Here is a 17,753-nt window from a genome sequence, read left to right as displayed (position 1 = left end):
AAAATACGAATGGGAAAATCCCCTCCTCGGAAATGGAATTCGCGTCCCAGTCAACTGCAAGGTGGTTTTCACTGATGCCGCTTTACTATATGTAGCGTAAATGCGTATATGTAGCGTAAGTGCAGCGCTTTCGTTTAGGCACCGTACAGACGGTGCCTAAACACAGACGGTACACACCGCCTGTAGTCACTGTCTTTAGAAGTAGTGAGCCAAATTGTCCGCCGAGATACGCGTATAGAACTCAAATCGTGAGGACCTCTTTCATTTTACCGCATAAGTAGTTCTCCTCGACGTTTCCTCCCATGAGCTTCCGTTTCGAGGAAACTACGCCATCGCCTGGCATGGCTCATCACAAGAGAAAGCAAGGCGGTTCCCCTCCTCCCCCCCCCCCCCCCCCCCCGAAATAAAGCGGGCAGGTAAATCGAAGGGCGAAGCATTGACATCAGTAGGAAGGCTTATAATTTGTCTGAAAATAACCGTATAATGTTCTACCTGGACGCGGTAGTGCCATGCTGGCGCGACGCCGCATGCGAGACAACTTCTGTTTGGCAGATGCAACAGCGCCTCGGCAGCTAGCACGCGTCTGAAAACGCTGGAATGACAAGGAACGCCGCCAATGGTGTTAGAGGCGTCCCGGATATGAGCGTCACTCACGCTTCCGCACAGCTGCACAGGGCCGCCTTCCCCCGTTATCCTGCAAATTACTAATAAGGCAAAGAGAAACAAGACAGAATACCCAGAACTCAACAGATGGATATATCGCATAGTCTACTAGAGAGAGAGAGTGCTGACAAACACATCACACTTTAGCAAACCAGAGTCTCTTCCGAAATGTTGCATATACAGGATACCTTTTTTTTTCATTCGTGCACTTACGACAGTGTGTTAATTTTTTTATCTGTATATTACGGGCAGACAGAAGTGTGGAGTGCTTCACACAACGATGGAGATTGAAAAAGCGAAGCGATTTGGCTGCGAAATTGCTCTGAAGACAATGCAGTGGGGTGCGCCAATCATTTTTTTTCAGTTTCTGTAGATAGAAATTACATGCAACAGTATATGTTACCGCGACCTCTGACGAATGATATAGCTTTATTATTGACACAGTCGTGCTTTCATGACACATAGAAGTTTATACTACGACATTTTCTTATTTGACATCCTTGTCACCATTTCAGGAGATATTGCGAAATTAAAACAACGGCGACTGTAGCTAGCCAAAGCCTGTAAGCCGGCGCCGTTGCGATCAGATGCATGCCAGAAAGATATGTACGCAATCCTTAAGAAAACCTCATGCGTGCGTGTGAGGACTGCTGCTATCGGTATATTCGGGGCGCGGCCTCTGTCTCACGACAGGCTGATTGACTCTGAGCAGGGTCAAATAACGAAGACCCCTAAGTGTATCAAGCTATTGCAATTTGCTCAGCAGCGTGGGGACAAGCGGTGAACGTTGGCTATTCCATATGTGTACCTATGCCCTAAAAAAAAAATATCCTGTATACAGAATGCCTTCCCTTTATTTAACGCACATGTTACTTTCAGGTCACGAGCCGCATGCCCCTGTCAGCGTGACACTGCCTTCTTGACCGGCAAGTAGAAAGAGAGGAGCGTGAAAAAGAAAGAGCACACGTGAAAGATAATTATTGTTGGGGAAGAAGGTAAGCCCAAAAGGTTGTCAATATCTTTTTGAGCATAGATACACAACATTGAACAGCACCGAAACCATGTAATCTACACGAAAATCAAAGTTCTTGACAGCCAGTAATTGCGTATTTTATTGCGCAGAGTATTGTATTCTATAGGCCTACAGCGAGTACTTCTCTTCAATACCTTTGTTGCTTAAGGCTTATGTTGCATTACGTTGAGCTGGGTGAAAGACTTCTTCGAAACAACGAATAATTAAAATAATATTCCAGCGTAATGTTCAGGCCCCTTGTCTTCGTATATAGAGCAGGTAAATTTCAAGAAGCCTGTCATGGGTTGAGTGACATTGCAGTTGAATGCTTCCGAAAAATCCTTGAGTGCAGAAATAGACCTTGTGAGTCTGAAAGCAGAAGAAAAGATCATGTTAATGCCAGTTCGCAGAAGGGAATTCCGGGACGTTCTGTAGCAGAAGGAAAAAAAAAGCATGTGCAGCATTTAAGGAGACGTCGTTAGAAAAGTCTTGAGTAAAATAAATTTTAATGTTAAATAAGCAAAGAATGACTGAAAATGCGAATAAATGGCTCATTTTTATTCTCCCCGAAAGTTTAACAAAGTTGCGTAATTTCAGTTCGCCTTCCGTGAACTAAACAAAAGACATAAAATATAACTTGTGGACAAACATTACGACCCAATTCAGCTAGAATGTGACATCTGACATAGTGTATCGGCGAAAAACACAATTTAACATTGGAGGCATACTCAAGTAGCGCGATGACGCCCACTCGTCCAAATTAAGTTCTTACTAGAAGATAATTCAATAGTTGCAGGAACTATGTGCGAAAAGATTTTAACAGTAAAAGGTACTCACATAGTCGTTGGCAAATTGACTGCGTACATGGTGGCGTTGTTTAGAACAAATGATCACTAAATAGAAAATCTGAATATATTGAGACAGTATCAGTTAAACCTAACCTTTAATTTAAAGTAATTCTTTGGATGAAAAAGAAAATGATCAATGTTAGAGTATTTTGTGCCCGGAACCCCAGCACTTATACGCCCATGAGAAGTTGCATATTTCAGATATTTTCTCGTATTTGGGCTGCTTTGTACCAATAAATCTTTTTGAAACATCAAACGGATAAACTTGTGGGTTCGTTGGTATATAGCATCATGTAGTGTAGCGCAAACGGAATGCAAATTTCGGAGGACGCTTAAGCTTCTCCTTTAAGAGTGGAACGCGACAGCATTCAAAGATTCCTGACTGCTTCTCACCGTTCCCGTCAACTGTAGCTTATGTAACCGTAATGGTTACCGGGAAACGCTGCCAGCGAATTTATGCATGAAGGCGAGCTTTCTGGTAGAAATGCGGCCTCTTGCTTGTGCCGCGGATGCGCGGAGGCTAGCGCCATCTGTACGGTGTTTTAAGAAACCGGGCGCGCCGCTCTATGGATGGTAGGAACGCTGGAAAAGGGCTTTGTGTTTGAGTTATCCCGAATCATGTTTTCTCGTATGTTAAAAGTACAATCCGCTGCTATCACTTCAGTAGGTCGTACTTTACCATTTTTTCTGACGCATTTTACTTTGAAAAAAAAAAAAAATCAGTTTAATAACCTTTTTGCGCTACACGGAGGGCCTGCGTAGTTGGGTGTGTGTGATTCAAGGTGTCTGGCTTCTTCCCTCGCACGACGGTCGACGCTGGACGCGGGATGCCTAAGTGGTATTTATTGCGATTTTCCGTTGCGCTTAACGCTATCGCGTCAAAAGGAAACAAGGCAGGGAAAACATCTCCAATTATTTCTGTCGCATTGTGCGTTAAGTTTGCACCACACTGCAAATGATTGTTTAAGCTTGATAAGTTTAGCGTTTCTCTCTCTTAAAGCACATTGTGCTGAATAGTTGTCGATAAAATTTAGCAACACTCCAGAAGGCATTGCGCGAACCCATGACAACAAGGCAAGTCGGTGTGATTAGTTAAAGTGGGTGTGCCACGGGTATTTGGCATTTCTTTATTTTTGTGTTATTTGGTCTTTTTTTTTTCATCACAAGCCTCTTATCGCGGTGACAGAGGCCCTTTAGATATCGAAGGGTAATTTACTAGTGGAGCGCGAATGGTTTGTGTACTTAGTGTCCCTTTCTATATCGAATCGGATGATCGATGTTTGTACCAACGTAGAGCAAGTAGTCAAGAAAATACAGATGCTGCTGGGACATACATTCAGATTCAATGAAAGTGCGCTTGCGAAAACTAGCTGCGGCGCTGTGCTCATAAATGTCAAACGCGGTAGCACCTAGTCTTGTTGGCAGCAAGCCTAGCGTGTTTTCTTCTGAACTAGTCTTACTCCACGCCAAATGTACAAAGACGTGTCAGTCTACTATATCTGATGTTTATGTTTCTATTGCTTTTACAAAATCGTCCCGCAAAATGCATACCGGGGAGCGCATTTTCCTTAACGCGAAGCGTTTTGATTGTTTTCTGATGCTCGTTATACATGGTATCGCAAAAAAAATTTATAAATGGCTATTTTCGCATGTAGTTCTACAGATTATACGCTTGCAGATTATCTGTGGAATGCGCCGTAATAATCTGTAGAGTGCTCCTCGTGTAGTCTGCGCTGCAAAGGCCTTCGAATATAACCCACCAAGTGGCTGAAATCAATATTCTGCTTGAACAGATAATGTGCGTAATTTAAAAACAATGATACCCTTAATTTTCTATGACATCTTTTAAGACGTAGAACTGCACACATCAGTAAAATTTCTTGGCCCAGGATACCACGTGCGCATGACCCGAAAAAAGAATCCATTTTCCCAAAATTTGTTTTGTAGTCTTGTTTATTGTCTTTATTAACCAAATGGGGTCGTTCAAGCAAAAACACAGCTTTCAAAGGTTGTCTGATTTTAGTTGCGGCTTCCAGTGCACAAGACTAGATTAAGCTATGCTGACTCAGGCCCATCATCACTCGGTATTGTGACGTCACTGGACTACCGTTGTCGTGCACGAAGCAGTAGGTGCGTTGCTTGTAGGTGGTCCCAACGTCTGCTGTCCCCGGAATGCTCCATCGTCTGCTACGCGTTCTATCGTACTCCATTCCTGACTTTTTTTCGCTCGGAAGTTTTCTGTTTCGTCTTAACCAAAGTACTCAGCCCACTGAAAGGCAAGGTGGCTTGCGCTGACGTGATCCCAGCCGCAGTGCTGGAGGACCAGCACTGTGAAAAGTTGAATATTATAGGCGCTATATGGGAGCTGGGCATTCTGCGCGTCTCGCGCGGTGTTTCTCACGGTTCAGCCGTGACTCTCGCACAGACGTCAGTAGCGTTTCGACCGTGTCTTTGCACTCCGTTTCCCACATGGCAGGCAACGCTGCGGAAGCTACACAATTATGGTGCGGTCACAGGCGTCTCACGCCGCGCCTTTCGCAAGGCAGTTGTTTTTTAATCTGCGACGTTCGCGAGGTAAAATCTGCTTCGCATATTACGACTACAACTCGTGGGCTAAAGGTCACCTCAAATCACATATTCTTTGCAAACATTTGCGCTTTCAGTGTAGGCCATGTACTATATTTTGGTCGCGAGCACAGCTTATGTGCTGAGGCTTCTCGTCGCAAGAAGAGGCAACTCTGCTCGTTTGGAGGTAAATAGTCACAGGTCTCCGACGCCCTACATGTGAGGCAGATTTCATGACGTAGGAATACGAGACCTAATTTCACATCGGATTTCAGGGTGCACCTACATAACATATTGGGCACAATATTTTTGTCGAGGATGCGAGCAGTGATAAGAGTATTTCCAAGCTCCGTAGCGTTGCCTGCTGTGTACCAAACGGATTACAGTGGCACTAAAGCAGGTTCCGCGCGGCAGCGAACGTGATACGCTGAACTCATCCTTGTTAGCCGCCATGTTGGAGGAACAGCACAATGAGAAGGTGCGTCCGTGACGTCACGTGCATGTTGTCTATATGTTGGTCAAGTTATTTGGGCGAAATTGAATTGATGTAGTCGTATATACGCCCACCTGATTCTTCCTGGCACTCCCAGTTGGATGAGAACCTCCTTTGTCACATTTATCGGCTTAGAGGCCTCGCACTGAGACTGCGAAGAGAAATAGTCACAATTAAAAAGAGGCGTTCAGTACATCTCGTTCAGTTTCGTCGCGGCGATAACATAATGCACTACGATAGTCATCGCTGCCTACGCTTCTAAGCTCTACATTGAAGCACTGACACGAAAAGTGATGTTAATCTTGATGTTCGACTAATCGGTCGAACATCAGGAAGAGCGCCGATACCATGTCCATTGGTGTCGGTGCGAAGTTCAATGGTGGTTGACTGGCCAAAATGGGCCAATATGAGTTGTGCCGTAAGAAAAGCCGTGAGCGTGTGAAACTCGGTGGCCTGTTCAGGACCACCCACCAAAAAAATAGGTTTCCTTCTTCAAAAGTTGCGTGAGTGGACGGCGAACGTCGGCGAAGTTCTTGACCAAATGTCGAAAATATGAGCACAAGGCAACAAATCTCCGTATGTCTTTAGTGGAACGTGGTATAGGAAAGTCTTTGACAACGCGAATTCTTTCTGGGTTAGGTTGCACTCCTTCAGCGCTCACAAGGTGGCCAAGCACAGTGATTTCGCGGCGGCCAAAACGGCATTTGGTACAGTTGAGCTGAAGGCCTGCTTGCCAGAAAATTTCAAGAACTGCCGACAAGCGGCTAACGTGGCTTTCAAATGTCGGTGAGAAGACGATAACATCATCAAGGTAACAGAGGCATGTTGACCATTTGTATCCACGAAGGAGGGACTCCATCATCCTTTGAAATGTGGCTGGGGTATTACACTGTCCAAAGGGCATTACCTTAAACTGGTAAAGACCATCGAGCGGAACAAATGCGCTCTTTTGACGGTATTGATCATCGACGGATATCTGCCAGTATTCTGACCCCAGGTCGATAGAACAGAAGCAGGCAGAGCCGTGTAGACAGTCGAGAGCGTCATCAATCAGCGGCCGAGGGTAGACGCCCTTGCGTGTTACTTTGTTTAAGTGGCGGTAGTCTGCGCAGAAGCGAAAGCTGTCATCTTTCTTCTTGACTAGGACGACCGGTGATGCCCACTGCATGAAGGTTCAATGACGTCCTTGGTGAACATCTTGTTTACTTCACGCTGTATCACTTCTCGCTCGGCATAGGACACGCGATAAGGACGTCGTCTTATTGGGCTGGCGTCCCCAGTATTGATCTTATGAGCGACCACAGATGTCTGTCCCAAAGGACGGTCAATGAAGTCAGAGATGTCGAGGCAGGGCATCAATGTGTGCCGCATATCGGCTGTCTGAGCAGGAAGGAGGTCAGACGCTATCATCTTGTCAATATCACCATCGATGAGATCGTGCGAAGGGCAAGGGGCAATGACAAAGAAGTATCGGTGATGAATGCAAAAACAGCACACTCATCGATAGAAGAGATGTGGGCTAGAGTCATGCCGTCTGGGATAAGTTGCCTGCACCAGCTAAAGTTCAATATGGGTAGAGACGTTCGATTATCCGTAACTGTAATAAGAGTCGATGAGGATAGCAATAGGGGCTTGTTGGTACGGCATATCTTATTTTATTATAGCGCAAGCTAGACAAGGACAACAGAAGGCACATCTGACACACACACGTGTCAGATGTGCCTTCTGTTGTCCTTGTCTAGCTTGCGCTATAACAAAATAAGATATGTAATAAGAGCGTCAGGAAGAGCGACGTTTTTGGCGAATAAGACGTCAACGATCGGGGTCAAGATGTAATCGCCATCGGGAATGGGAGAAAAAGACCACAAGTTCACATATATAACGGTTTGAGGAGGTAGACGAACGTAATCCACTGAGCAGAAGCGCGGTTGGCGTGCAGAAGGAGCGTCATGGTAGCACGGTAGGTCTAGCTGAAGCAAGCCGGTTCCGCAGTCAATAAGGGCAGAATGCGGAGATAGAAAACCCATACCGAGGATGAGTTCATGGGAGCATTTCTCTAGCCCGGCAAGTAGTGCGCTTGTTGATCAGTCAGCAACACTTATTCGAGCGGATCACATCCCTTGCACGGGAAACGTTGTGCCATCGGTGACGCGAATGAACGGTACTGTGGGTGGTGTTAGGACCTTGTTAAGGCGACGACGAAGCTCCGAATTCATCACTGAAATCTGTGCCCCAGAATCCACTAGAGCAACAACACCTGCGTCATCTAGTTTAACGTCTATCAGGTTCCTTCTGGTCTGCAGTGTGGTTAGAGGATTTGACAGGCGAGTCGTCGATGCAGCATCACCTCTGGGAGCTGCGTCGTCTAGTTTTCCCAAGGGAGTCGTTCAATCGGTGACGTAGGTCGGCGGAATTGGAGCGAGAGAGAAGATTGGCGACGAGACAACGGCAAACAGCACTAGTAACCACGCGGGGATGGTGAACGACGATACGGCATGGAGCGAGTGTCGTCGCCGAAGCTTTCGGGAAGCTCGCGGTAGGGCTGAAATCGGTCATGATCCATGATCCGCCGACCCCTCTTCCGCCATCGTGGAGAAAGCCAAGCGTCGGCCGCTGCGGAGCTCCGCTGTACCGTGTGGGTGCCGCGCACCTCCACTCAAATGCTACGGGGATAAAAATAGCCAAAAAGGATAGGAAATATTATTTGCAAGATATATACAGAGAGATACGGCTGCAAGCAAGATGGCAGAACAACAACACGAGCGCTACTCTGACCGTCGTCTTCACCGTCTTTCTGGGGCATTCTTCCACGCTCGGCGTGATGCGTTCTTCAGTGCACGGGAATAGCGCGTACCAATATCAACTATAGCTAATTTCATGACGCAATTTGCAGAGTATAAAGAAAACGCAACACTTGCGAGTATGCATGTAGGTGAATCTGCATTATGTTTTGTGAACTATACCGGCCAAGCGTCATTATTTTCTTAGAATTACAGAATAGCAAAAACAGAGTACATGAGGCAAATGTTTCATGTAAGCAAATAATTCGCAAATAAGGAAAAAGAAGCTTTCTAAGTTTTTTTTTACTTCTAGCAGTCCAAGCCAAAAGAAGAAAATATTATTAATTTTCAGGCACCGTCAATGATTCGCGGCACGTGTATGCTGGCCGAAAAACCATACACAGATATTACTGTTAAATTTTCGTATGATAGTCAGAGTTAACTTCTATGGAATGTCCAGCGCAAAGGAAAATGAATAAAACTTGAAAACAACCGATATTTTTTCAAGTGTGCGTTCGAATTCGGCGGGAAGCCATCTCATACTTTTTGCAAGGGACAGTCTTGGATATACCACAAAAAATAGTATTATTATATATTATATTATTATATTGTATTCCTTATATATATATTGTTACGTGTAGCTGAAGCGGAATACTACTTACAATTTATTTACAGGGAAGCTAACGGAGGCCAAAATGGCTACGCTATATCAAGCCGACACACACGTCGTCTTCGCCCTCCTCAGTGCAGCCGCACTGTGGCGGCTGTTCCGTAGCAATATATGCTACGGAACTTTAGCCAGAGTTTAAAAATATGTCGATGCACTCTAAGACGAGGCGACCAAATGCATGTTGCTCTCTTTTGTATGCAATGTTGTGTCATGCTATTTTTTGTATTTTTCCTAATCAGATAATTGGTCAAGATTATTTACCTAACTTCTGAAGCAACAAAGCTAGGAAAGAAATCCAATTAGAAAGTTGCAGAGCGGTTTGCAAAACGTCTGATTAGACAGTTTCTAACTTTCTATATATTAAGCGTTAGTGTTTTTCAGCTTACTGCGAATACCGGCGAAATACAAAAAAAAAGAAAACACCACGTGACATGCCTGCTTGCGCGTCGTGATTGCACTGCTCCCAAGCGTTTCGCGCACGAACGAAGATAGCATTTAGCCGGGTGTGCTACCACTGCGTCTGCTTATCGCTATCATGAACCACCGCGTGGGAAGCACATCGCTGGCGTAAACCGTACAGCCAACGCCTTCGTCACTGCCCTGTCGCCTTTTAAGCGGCAGCACGCCCTGCTAAATGATATGTCCGTGGAGTGGAGTGGAGGCTATGCGTTCCATTATGCCGTATTAAGAAGGAATGAAACGTAAATGTTCATAACTAAGCCTGGTTGTATAACACATTCTACCTCTGCAGCTGCATTTCAATCTTGGAATGCTCTGCAGTTCAGAGTTTTATGCATCGTTCAGCTACGTTCGACAAGCGGCTTTGTACGTAGTGTGCTGCATATTTATTGTATCTACGAAAAAAAATAATTCGCTGCGTTTTTTGTGCTGAAATTGCGCACGGGGGTGGTATTTATGATTATGATTCTTTCTTATACCATGTTATAAAAGTAATTGACCGGTCTGGTAACAAAAGGTAAAAACCGATGTCGTGCACTGCCAAGCTGCGTATGAGGGCTCACTTGTCCATTTCAGCTTTCTGTCGCCAAGTTCCACATAAAAATTCCCGTAGTGCATCAGTAAGTAAGAGGTCAAGATCAATTTTGATACCAGTAGGTAACAGAAGCGAGAGATCGAGCGTCCTCCCTAGCTAACGATCGGTCGTGCAGAGATCTGCATGGATTTTGTTTTCAGTCAACCGAACTTGTCAAACGTAGTTCAAACAAGCCTGGCCGTAAAGGCCGATTGTGGTGATTTAATGCTAAGATCGCTTATGGTGATTTAGGCACGAACAACCAAGTGATTTAGACGAAATATTTTTCGTTCAACGAGCACATAATTATGCACTCGCGTGTCTTTCATGGTGATCTAGGGCGCGATATTTTTCACATACTGTTTAAAAGAAACTTGATATGTATGTGGTAATTCGTAAATGGTTCAAGATACGCTTTCTGACGGTCGTTTGGTGCATCACTGAGAAATGTAGACCGCATGGCCTAAATATTTAATTGCAACAAATAGCAGGTAATAAATTTTTCATTGGGGTTTTCATTATATTAAATTTCTAGCAACTTAAACAAATTATTGTGTTTTCAAATAATTTTGTTAAGATTGTTCTTTTTTAATTCTAGGCACATATTGAAGATGCAAGTTCTGAAGAGCACAGGCTAGATGGATTCAAAAAGCTGAGCCCGGATGCTGTCTCAACTCTGTTTCCCTATCGTGGTAAGTACATATATAAAATCTATTCTGGAAGAGAAAAAAAATGTTCCCTTTCGCTTCGACATTCGTCTATCTAATTTATGTTGGTAAAAAAAAAAAAAACATCTGAACTCATTAGCCCAATTGCACGGAGGTATCTGATTCTTATTTCATTTTTTTTGGAATCGAAGCACCTGAAACGGTTCATAATATGCTCTGGGTGGTGCGATTCATTTAAGAAAACTGCTAAAATTTTCCTAGTAATTCTTACTCTGCAAAGCGAAAATGGGTATCCAAGCTGTTTCCTATATACGCAAACATTTCATTGTTGTGATGCTTCCGTCTTTGATTTTTTTTTCAGCTGCTCGAAAACACCGGAAGTTCCCAAAGAAGCGCACCTGTGCCTTTACATCTGCAAATTCGTGTCGCACCAAACATATTTGCACATCTGGGGACGTTGCAAAGCTGCCTCTACATCCTGGTGACGTAAAGATTCCTGATCAAAATGCTCAGTCCAAGAGTCCTCTCGACAAGGCACCGAATGGTGAAGACAACACTGGCGAGTTGAGATATCATCGTGAGTCAGCAGCCACCTCTCCACCCAATCTGCCTCCCAACAATGTAGCAAGTGAAGCAGACGGCCCTCCTGAGTCCAGTCAAGATAGTGTGTGAGCAGCAATTCTGCCACATCTCCGTTCCAACTTTGTAGCAAATGGCGCAGACAGCACTGCTTCTCCACATGGTCAAACAACCACGCCAACTGCCTTTGTTTGGAGGCAGTGCAACTCCCACATTGTTGATGTTGCGCCGAGAAAATGCTGAGCTGCGAAAAAAATAGCGACCTAAAAAGGAAGTGTAAAAATTGGTTACGACTGCATGAACAAGCCAGGTCAAAAGTACGGAGTCTTAACAAGAAAATGAAGTTAGCTCAGCAAGAACTAAATGCGTCAAAATAATAAACATTTCTTGCTGCAGATTAAGCAAAGGCTCTGGCAACAAAAACCAGAATTCACAAGTGGTCGCAGAAGACTATACAAGTAGCCCTCCAAATCAAGGATGCGTGCGGTAAGACAGGCTACGAATCTACGAATTTCTCTGGTCTTTGACATATCCGCTGCCTTCAAACAGGACCTTGATTCGAAGAATGCAGAACATTCGTTTTCTGCCTGGCATCTTCACTGAGGTGCTGGAAGTTTTAAAACGCAAGGCGGTAACAATGGAAGACATCGAGAAGGACTGTGTGCTTCTCATGGACGAAATGGAGATCAGCCAGGGCTTCGGACATGATCCCTCTCTCGGTTGTCTTTTTGGAGGTACGACTCTACAGGAATCAAGTGCGAATGTCGCCAACCGTGCCCTTGTGATTATGGTTGGGGGTTTAAACACAATATGGAAGCAAGTCATCGCTTACCACTTCGCTGGTCGTTCAACTTACGGAATGATTTTGAAGGAGCTAGTGTTTCATTTAATTGAGCTCTGTTTGGAGGTCTCTTTGAGAGTGCCGTTGTGACAAGTGACATGGGAGAGCGAACAGGGCAGTGTGGCGCCTCCTTGGACTTTTAAGTCACCGACATTCAGAAACTGTCTGCTCCGTTGCACACCCCCACTTGGATGGCAGGGAGCTATATTTCTTGGCCAATCCTGCTCGTGTTTTGAAATATATTCGTGGTCAGCTTCTTCATGCAGGCAGTTTTACCCTGGCGGTAGAGACAGCAAAGGAGCATGACATACCAGGAACAACTGTTGGCATTGGACATGTCAAGGCTGTTCTCAAATATGGTAGCAGCAAGGACCTCAAAATCGCTAATAAACTGTCGGACTTTCACGTCAGCAACGGACAAAAAAAATGAAAGTAGACATCGCAGCGCAAATGTTCCGCAAAGCACCTCCTGCCATTCAGTATTTAATCAAGCAAAACGTCTTGAAGCCTGAAGCACAAGAAACTGCATGGTTTTTTTACCTTGTGACTTAGTGGTACACTTTGATGTTATCGCGACACCCCATCGTCCCTTTAGGCCATTTTGATCTCGTAAAGCACAAGGAAGAAGTTAGAACCTTGGAGCTTGCATGTGCCACGTTCAGTCGAATGAACATGGCAGTGATTGCACATTGGAAGCCACCTAAAGCATCTATTGGTGTCGACAACTGTTGTACTGTGCCTGTCGGAGGAGCTCCTGGCGAAGCACGGAGAGTTGTACCTCGTTACTGCTAGGTTAATCCAGGATTGCCTTGAAAATGTTTTTTCAGTAGTGAGGCTCAATAAACCCGCACCAAGTGCGTACGACGTGAAATGCGCACTGAAGGCCATTTGTGTTAGCCAGTTTCTGCATACACCCAAGTCTTCTAGCTACAACGTTGATGACAGTAGTAATTTGGCTGACCTCCTTGATCCAAGCCTGAAGCTGGCAGAAGACCCCAGGCAGCAGTCTGAAGAGTTGGAGAACCTGTTTGTGATTGATCTGACGACTGCGGAGTGCGACAACATAGCTTACGTGGGTGGTTTTCTTCTCAAGTCTCTTATGAAGTCTATGGAAAGCTGCAAGAGCTGTGAACAGGTATTGATTGACAATACTTCTGCCGAATACAGCAGCCTCATTCACCTGAAGGAATATCTCAAGAATTCTGGGAACCTCATTCAGCCAAACCAAGTTGTAATCAGTATTTTGATAGATTGCGAAGAGTACTTCGAAACTTTTGCAGAAATGGATGAAGCCATGAAGCTCAAGAAACCATTTTCTAGCATTTTGATTGCCCTGTAGAAGTCTGTAAAAATGCACATAGGATGTTGCGACTTGCACAAGCCTAAGGTAGAGACGATGCTTCTCGAAAAGTATGTAAGAACAAGACTGAATATCTACCTTCGGCAAAAGCATGCACAACGGCTAAATGGGGCATCGAACAAAACCTGTGCTTCCGCAAACTTGGGATACCTCTGCAGTCAGCTTAGACTTCAGAGTAGCCACCAAATGTTTTTATACGAATACACCTGCAGGGCATAAGTACGAGGAGCTGTGTGTTTACTCGTTGTGGACTGTGCGTTTGTCAAGAACTCTACGCAACTTCAATGCCGCAGATTGATGATCAAAGGAAATTGCTGCCTTCTCTGCGTAACATTGCATAGGTATGTGTTCAAAATAGTTGTACAATATCTTCTTGTTAAATTTTCTTTTCGCTGTTCATCACAGCCTGCAAAAGGTACCCAAAACCAAAAAAATAAACACTTGCATGCTTTCGTTCAAAGCATGCCTTTTGTTAACTTGCTTTTTTGCTGTCATAGCTGAGTGCAAGTTGCTCACGACATTTTCTTGTTCTGTACATTATTTTAACATGTGATTTAATTTTCAGTGTTTTGCTTTGGGTAATTTTCTTATGTGGGTTGATTTCTCCAATATTTCTGTTCATATATGTGTCCCTGCTCAAAGTACTACTGGTGCAGGTATTATCGCATTGATTGCTTTCCGACTGTGATCAATGTAGCAAAGAGTACTCTTTCCAGCTGCTTTATCGTAAAATGGTTATTTCTGCTTTGCTCGCATCAGCATTGTGCACTTGTGTAGCCCATTTCGGCTTTAATTTGGCTCCTAGCCGCTGTGTTTTCAGGATGTTTTTTCAGTACATGCATTGAAAAAAGTCAGAAATGATCAATGTTACTTTAATATGCCTTGCGCGGTTGGGTAAAGTGCTGTTTAAAATCTGATACTACTGTTCATAATTAGGACATATGTTTGTATGCTTGTTGGATTTCCCATGTAACCCTGTCATTCGTCGAGCGTGTTTTTGCATGCCAGGCAAGCAATGCAACAAAGTAAGTTGGCGTGAAATGTGTGTGTCTTCACCCACTAAAATGTGTGTAAATAAAAGGGCGCTTGAGACTATGCCGACTCGGATGTGGAGACATAGATGCGCTATTTTGTGTCGCAACAGCAACCTAGATATTTCTCAAAAATGCATGGCTACGTATTAAATTGATACAATGGGCACGTTCAGTTCGCCAGTTTGTGTAGAGTGCTTCATGAGATTGACTGGGAGGGTAGTGCAATTGTGGTCTAGTTTGCATGCACAATTTTTCTTATTTCGAGAATGGTACTCCTGTGGCGATATTCTTAATGTGTAAGCATTCCTCGCGGGGCACCCCCGCAAAATCTCTATGTAACTCCTTTTATCTGCACAAAAATGCGTAATTGGCGAAGTTGACACATTTAATCGTTATAGTAGCGTAAATGTAGAATACTGGTAGCTTTACAATCTATTAGGATATATATATATATATATATATATATATATATATATATATATATTATTACGATATCATCGAGTGATGCTGAAGGTACGAGCCGCCGCGAGAACGACGACGAAGGGGGTCTGTGCCTTTTGCCGCGAGCGAGTGTCGGCCTGGCGATCTGGCTCCAGTGTAAATAACCTGTATATAGCTTCTTTATTCTGTGTCTTTCCACACGTAACATTCTGGTGGAGGTCGGCGATCCCCGTCCTCACCACGGAACTCCGGAGTGGTCGGTACATCGAGCTTGTCACCATGCCTCCCGGTGACGAGACCGCTTCTGCAACGGCTTCGGCTTCTCCGACTGCTCCAATTATCACGGTTGCCCAACATCGCGACCCTGGTGTGTTCTGTGGCCTGGAGGGAGAGGACGTTGACGAATGGATCAAGCTCTGCGAACACGCCAGTGCTAATAACAGGTGGGACCCAACGATCATGCTCGCCAATGTCATCTTTTATCTCGGCGGCACCCCACGCGTGTGGCACCAAACGCATGACGACGAGATAAACAGCTGGGACAGTTTCAAAGAAAAGCTCAGGGAACTGTTCGGCGACCCCCTTGGGCGCAAGGCTGCCGCGAGAAAGGCTCTTGCGTCTCGTGTTCAGACATCTACAGAGCCTTACGTTTCATACATCCTCGACGTCTTAGCTCTCTGCTGCAAAGCTGACGATACTATGTCTGAGGCAGATAAAGTGTCGCGTGTGCTCAAAGGCATCGCCGACGATGCTTTCAATTTGCTTGTTTTCGGCCACGTCTCGACTATCGACGACATCATCAAAGAATGCCGTCGCCTTGAACAAGCTAAGAGCCGCCGTATCACACATCACATCACGCGACTCCCCAACACTGCCGCTACGTCGACATGTGAGGGTCGACCGCGTCAAACCACCCCCTGTGACGATCAAAAACAAGAAAGGGGCTGACAGATGGAATAGCACACTGTGGTATAAAGTTTGTAAACAGGGATGAAGTGCCTCAGACAGCCTGTCTGAGGCACTTCATCCCTGTTTACAAACTTTATACCCCTGTGACTATGTAACTCGTATTGTTCGCCGCGAGCTCGAGGCCGCCGGTTTGCCAGCTTTCTCCGCGACGCATCCCGATCCACCAGCAACCACGATTGCGCTGATTCAGGCAGTCGTCAGAAAGGAATTTGAGAACATGGGTCTCAACTCCGTGTGTCCATCTTCTACACCAACGGTTCCCCAGTTCTCTAGCAGCCCTCCTCGTCCCCGGCAGCCTTTGTCTCCCACACCGCGCCGCAACCCGTCCGAATGGCGTACCCCTGATGACAGGCCGATCTGCTTTCACTGCTGTCGCATCGGCCACGTCGCTCGTCACTGCCGCAACCGATGGCCACCACCTCCTCGGACATACACCGCCGCTCATTCCCGCCCCTTTGGACCTTCTGTTCCCTATGCCACCCGCCATGACCCCTTTGCCGCTGATGCTCCTGCCCCAAACCTTCGCTACAGCCGCTCGCCCTCACCTCGACGCCATCAGTCTCGTTCGCCCCAACCCCGTCGCTTCTCTCCGTCGCCTATCGCCTCCCGGATCCAGCCGGAAAACTAGGCACTGCAGCTTCTGGAGGTGAAGCTGCCTTGTCCACTCTGCCCTCAAATCCTCTGCTGACGTTACACACGAACCAAAACCTTCTTGACGTTGACTTTGATGGCTATCCTGTCACGGCACTCATCGATACAGGTGCACATCTTTCTATTATGAGTGCTGCCTTCCGACGACGACTGAACAAGCTCCTCACCCCAGCGTCGGCACGCGTCGTCCGCGTTGCGGATGGCGGTACTGTGCCTATCATCGGCATGTGTACGGCACGTGTCAGCATCGCCGGCCGCCACACTCCGGTCCTCTTCACCGTGATTGCTCATTGCCCCCACGACCTCATTCTCGGCCTCGATTTTCTCTCCGCGCATTCTGCTCTTATTGACTGCTCTGCCAGTACCCTTCGCCTTGAGTTGCCGATTCTCACAGAACCTTCTGACGCACCCCAGTGCCACCTACGGCCCACCGGCTTTATTCGCCTGCCGCCAAAATCAATAGCCTATATTGAACTCTCGTCTTCCCCACCAGTCCCTGATGGCGAGTACCTCGTCACTCCTCTGCCCGACATTCCGCTACAGTATGACGTTACCGTGCCTCACAGTATACTTACCATTACGGCGAACCGCACTTTCCTACCTATCTGTAACTTTGGATTGGCAAAGCAAATTCTACCGCAAGGTATTTGCCTTGCCAACGTTGATTGTCTCGGCGACCATCACGTGGCAACATTATCGACCGATGCTTCTTGCGAGCTCAGGGGGCCCATCATGCCAGCCTCGGCCGCCGACCCCAAGATACAGAAAATGATTGCGACGGACCTGTCTTCTGCGCAGGCTGAAGACCTTTACCAAGTGTTATCGTCCTACAGAGATATTTTCGACTTCGACGATCGCCCTTTAGGCCAGACGCTCGCGGTCAAGCATCGGATTCTTACTGGCGATGCTACTCCTATTCACCGACGACCATATCGATTTTCTGCGTCTGAACGCCGAGTAATTCAAAGTGAAGTCAACAAAATGCTAGACAAAAACATCATTGAGCCGTCTTCCAGTCCCTGGGGGTCACCTGTAGTGTTGGTTAAGAAGAAGGATGGCACGTGGCGCTTCTGTGTAGACTACCGCCATCTGAACAACATTACTAAGAAGGACGTCTACCCGCTCCCACGTATAGACGACGCCCTT

At 45.9% G+C, this 17,753-nt stretch overlaps 1 protein-coding gene and 1 pseudogene across 1 annotated transcript in view; one reads left to right on the top strand and one right to left on the bottom strand.

Annotated features, from left to right (window-relative positions):
* Window positions 1-1,765: 1,765 nt before the first annotated feature.
* Window positions 1,766-17,753, bottom strand: part of LOC126540135 (endothelin-converting enzyme 1-like) — a 78,844-nt gene continuing 62,856 nt past the window's right edge. The window contains exons 11-12 of the mRNA XM_055075887.2: window positions 5,656-5,732; window positions 1,766-2,044 (exon numbers count right to left, since the gene is read on the bottom strand). Coding sequence (XP_054931862.2) covers window positions 1,900-2,044; window positions 5,656-5,732 — 222 coding nt within the window. The 3' untranslated portion in view covers window positions 1,766-1,899. The remainder of the gene's footprint in view (window positions 2,045-5,655; window positions 5,733-17,753) is intronic.
* LOC140216181 (uncharacterized) lies at window positions 11,949-14,514 on the top strand (annotated as a pseudogene).

Source organism: Dermacentor andersoni, chromosome 2 (genome assembly GCF_023375885.2).
Source record: "Dermacentor andersoni chromosome 2, qqDerAnde1_hic_scaffold, whole genome shotgun sequence".
NCBI classification, from domain to species: domain Eukaryota; kingdom Metazoa; phylum Arthropoda; class Arachnida; order Ixodida; family Ixodidae; genus Dermacentor; species Dermacentor andersoni.
The sequence above is the reverse complement of the archived record's forward strand: the minus strand, read 5'-3'. Positions and strand labels throughout refer to the sequence as shown.